Genomic DNA, 4,569 nt, shown 5'->3' on the forward strand with positions numbered 1-4,569 from the left:
AAAAAAAAACCCAAAACCAACAAACAAAACCAACAACTGGGGACTGGAACTGAAGGGGTCTTCTGAGCAGGACACGGAGGGCAGGGGGGCGAGCTAAGGTACAGAAGCCATGGAGAGCCCCCCACCAGAACCCCAGAACCTGCTACTCCTGCAGCGACATTTGGACAGATGATCCTAAAACAAAACCCCCAAGAACACCCATGCCAGTCACTCTTCATCCTGGACACGTTTATTGCTAGAATCAGGTCTTAAGTTCTAAGGCGGGTCAGAAATATCCCTTGGTGAGGAAATGTTGTAATCACTGTAAAAATAATTAGCAGGTGACTAAGATCATGACCACAACTGACGAAGACGCGTGCAGATCCCACAAAAATATGAACATTTGCTCGACTGTCAACTTTACAAAGAAAATCGGGCACCACCCAGGAATGGCCGAGGGCACTGGTGAGGGAAGGGCTGTCAACGCCGCCACCCCACGCGTAGCACAACTGAGACCCCTTGGCCATGTGGCGGGGATGTAGGTTCCCACCACGTGGCCAAGAAGAAATTCCCTGAACTTCTCTCCCATCCAAGGAATTGTGGTGTCTCAGAGGTCTGGAGTGGCGCATGCCAGCTCCAGGGGTGTGAGGGTCCGGGAATGTTCTCTTCACAACAGAACAGGAACGTACAGTCAGCTTTTGTAAAGTGCTCTGGTACTCAGTACAAAAATACAAAACACTGGTAATAAACATGGCACAGAAGGGATCTGACGGGGGGGCCGGGACACTTGGGTCACAGGGCAGAGAGCGTTGCTGATAGCAAAGGACCGGGCTGAGTGGAGCTGAGGTCCTCCAAGGGTCCGGGGCCTGGGGATGCCCAGCCACTCACTGTGTTGGCTCCAGTTCCTGTTCGGCATCAGCTCCTGCCCTGTCCCCTTCGGAGCCCACAGCACCCAGTGGGAGCCTCTGCCCAGGGGAGCACTTCCTGACGGAGTTTCCCCTCCCCTGTGCCCCGGGTGGCGGCAATGTCCCTATTCACTGTATTCAGCATCACAGGAGTGGCTCTGCCAGTGTGGTGGGAGGAGAGCTGCAATCCCCCGGATCTGCGGTTCTGGGGACCCTGGGTTTGGGAGAAGGACTTGGAACTCGGGGGGCAGGGGGCACGCATGCCCCATTGGGAACAAGGACGACCAGCCAGGACCCAGTCCTGAGTCCTGCCACCAATGCTTCCGGAGGTGCCGTGGGGAACCCTGGGGTGCAGAACAAGGTTTGAAATGTGCCCCTCCTCCACCGGAGCCAGATCATGGGTGGATCTGTCCACCTCGGGACATCCCAGCACCTTCCACACTGCCCAGCACCTCCTTCCTCCACTCCTCCGGGGTGGTGGACCAGGGGCTGCAGCAGCTCATGCAAGTGAGGGGCCCGCACAGCGGCCACTTGTCCGCTCGCCACAACGTCTCTAGGCACTTCCTCTCATGCCCCGGAGCGCGGCACTCTAGACAGTCTGTGATGTGCTAGCCCCCACCCGGAAGGTGGGACCCCAGCCCTGGGAGCTCATTTCCCAGGGGCTGAGGATCCTACGCCAGAGGTGTGTACCCGCCCTGGCTGAAGCTAGAGGCCCGTCCCCAAGACAGGCTGAGCGTCTGAATGACGACGGGTGCCCTGGGGAAGCAGATTTCGGGAACCAGCTGGTTTCAAAACCGGTGCCAAGTAAAAAGGAGCAAAGGTCAGCCCCTTTCGCAATGGGCATCCAAACCCACAGAACCTGCCTGGAGTGCCACTGGTGTCCCCTCAGCAGGCCCTGCCCCTGCCCCCGTGCCTGGCTCATTCTCTGGCCCTGAGGTTCACGGTGAACCTGCATGGGTCTCTGCTTGGGACGTGGATTCTGCCTGATTCTGGAGACATGCTGCTGACGCCACCAGCCCCTCCTGGCTCCCTAATCCCTGGCTCCGTGTCGCATGTGGCCGTGGAGCGTGGGCCCAGCCGGCAGCTCCTTCTCAGAGCGAGGTCGGCCCTGTCCCTGGCTCCATGCAGAGCTGGCACCGCTCTTCACTGCCTCAGAAAAACAGCTCGGAGGTGATCTCCCTGCCATCTGGATGGGGCGCTCTATGGCGCTCTATGATTTCAGACAGCTCCCTGGATTAGTTCTGGCTCAACTTTCCATCAAAAACTTTCCTTTTTGAAAAAAAAAAAAAAAAAAAAAGAGGTTCAGAAAGTGACCCAGGTACCACCGCTAATCCTACAGAAGGAGCTGTGAGGCCTGGAGCATCACCAGGACGGGCCCAGCCAGGCGGTCATCACCGTTTGCTCAGGAAGAAGGGGGGACAGCTTGGTGGGCATGGTGACCCCACGGGGTCCCCAGAGAGCAGGAAGGGTGGGCAGGGCAGGGAGGGGCCTTGCACCTTGAGTCACAGCCCTTTTAGAAGAAGATGACGTCTTCCTTGCTGGCATCCTCCTTGGCGCTGAGTGGTGTGGCTGGCAGTGGCGAGGGAGCCAGGGGCCCGGGTGGGAGGGCTGTGCCCCCAGCCCTGAGAGAGAAGCCCTCAGAGGGGCTGTCGGCTGGTGGTGGGCTCGGGGCGGGGAAGCCAGGGTCTGGAACAGAGAGGGGTCCAGACTGTGAGCAGCCTCTGGGTGGTGCTGGCAGCCTGGCTGCCCTGGGCCTGGGCTCATGAAGGGTGCGGGCTTACCTGGTGGGGGCGCGGAGCTGTGGCTGCCAGGCAGGATGGGGCTCAGCGAGCGGCGGTTCCGGGAGGTGCTCTCATCCTTCCCCATGAGCTTGTTGAGCAGCAGCTGCTGCTTCAGGTCGAAGGACGCTGGAAGAGGGAAGGTGCTTGGGCCAGCTCCAGGCTGGCCAGCTGCTCCTAATCCCCAGGGCAGCCTCCGAGAGCAGAGGGCCCGGCCGCCCCCAGCTGACACTTCCCACGGCAGCCTGGATCCCGTGGCCTGAGCTGCTCAGATGCTAAGCCCCGGATTCAGGGAGAATGGCTCTACCCTTGCTGCAGAAGGGCCTGGGAGTCACCCGGCATCTGGAGAGGAGGCTGAGCCTCCTATGGAAACAGCACAGGCCCCAGTGGCCACGGGACACAGCCCCCGCTCTTCAGGAAAGGTCCCAGGACATCCGGGTTGTCCCCCAGGGGAGGAGGGCTGGCTCCTGGACCAAAGGAGCCCCTGGGCACCCTCCCTGGAAACACTGGGGCTGCTCTGGGCTCCCTGTCCCCCTCTGTGGAACAGGGACCTTCAGCAGAGGGGCCTGCGCCTGTCCCAGCCCCAGCTGTGCTTATCCCAGGTGGCCAGGGCTCTCCACCTTCTTGCCTGTGTACTTTTCTGAGGCTCCCGGTCCTCATCCCGCTGTTTGAGGGTTGAGGTGGGGAAAGGACAGAGGGTGGGCCATCTCAGTTTTGGAGCTGGAGACCAAACATGGCCCCGTGTGGGTGGCCTCAGCCACGATGCCAGCTGTGCCCTTCTGGGTTTCCTCTCTGGAGGGTGGCACGGGTGTCCCATGCCTCCTGGCTCTCAGCGAGCCCCTAGAGCCTGACCAGTTACCCACGGCTGCACCTTCCAGGGCCAGGTGGAAGGGGCGGGGCCGGCTCACCTGAGCTCTCCCAGCGCTGGGAGCCCCTGCTCTTGCCACCCTTGTCCTTGCCACCCTTGGTGGAGGCCGCCAGCTTGGTGGGGATCTGCTGCTGCACAGCCGCCTGCCTCTGGAACTGGTTGGTGGCGCTGAGCAGCTGGATGGGTACGTCGCTCTTGGCTGGCCGGCTCTCGGCGGGGGCACTGTCCCGGCGAGCCACCTCAGGGCGCTCTGTGTACTCTGGCCCAGCGCCGGACAGCAGCACGCTCACCCGAGGCCCCTCCAGCCCTTCCCCGTTGAAGCTGGGAGGGTGGCTGGGGGGCTGGGCCTGGGGGGACAACAGCAGATACATTGCAATGCGAGGTTCCTGCTGTGCGGCCTCTGGAGAGCCCCCGAGGGTCATGCATGGGAGACCCTCAGCCTCTCCCATTCTGGACAGAGCTAGGTGCAGCCTGAAGGAGCTGCCAGTCATTGCCTGTCCCCAACGCCTGCTAAATATGTGTACCTGTGGTGACAGTCAGTGGCACCCAAACTGTCATTCATACAAACATGTCACACACATTCATCTTCACATCTATTCACACAATCCACAGTTTTACAAATTTGTTTTCTGAGACACAGTCTTGCTCTGTCACCCAAGCTAGAGTGCAGTGGCACAGTCATAGCTTTTGAGCCTCTTAGGCTCCAATGATCCTCCTGCCTCAGCCTCCCAAGTAGCTGGGACTAAAGGCATGCGCCACTACATCCTGCTAATTTTTGTAATTTTTTTTAGGGATGAGTTCTCACTATGTTGCCCAGGTTGGTCTCAAATTCCTGGTCTCAAGCAGTCCTCTGGCCTCAGCCTCCCAAGTAGCTGGGATGCACACCACAGCACCCAGCTTCATTTTATTTTTGAGATGGAGTTTCGCTCTTGTTGCCCAGGCTGGAGTGCAATGGGGCAATCTTGGCTCACTGCAACCTCCGCTTCCCAGGTTCAAGCAATTCTCCTGCCTCAGTCTCTCGAGTAGTTGGGATTACAGG

The 4,569-nt window shown here is 59.8% G+C and overlaps 1 protein-coding gene across 6 annotated transcripts in view; it reads right to left on the minus strand.

The window, feature by feature from the left end:
- Positions 1-213: 213 nt before the first annotated feature.
- ARHGEF18 (Rho/Rac guanine nucleotide exchange factor 18) overlaps positions 214-4,569 on the minus strand; it is a 117,392-nt gene continuing 113,036 nt past the window's right edge. For all 6 annotated transcript variants that reach the window (XM_017500178.2, XM_017500176.2, XM_037728377.1 and 3 more), the window contains 3 exons: positions 3,571-3,877; positions 2,666-2,791; positions 214-2,570 (listed from right to left, as the gene is read on the minus strand). In XM_017500178.2, coding sequence (XP_017355667.1) covers positions 2,398-2,570; positions 2,666-2,791; positions 3,571-3,877 — 606 coding nt within the window. In that variant the 3' untranslated portion in view covers positions 214-2,397. The remainder of the gene's footprint in view (positions 2,571-2,665; positions 2,792-3,570; positions 3,878-4,569) is intronic.

The sequence above is a fragment of the Cebus imitator genome, unplaced genomic scaffold (assembly GCF_001604975.1).
Source record: "Cebus imitator isolate Cc_AM_T3 unplaced genomic scaffold, Cebus_imitator-1.0 Scaffold263, whole genome shotgun sequence".
Taxonomy (NCBI): Eukaryota; Metazoa; Chordata; class Mammalia; order Primates; family Cebidae; genus Cebus; species Cebus imitator.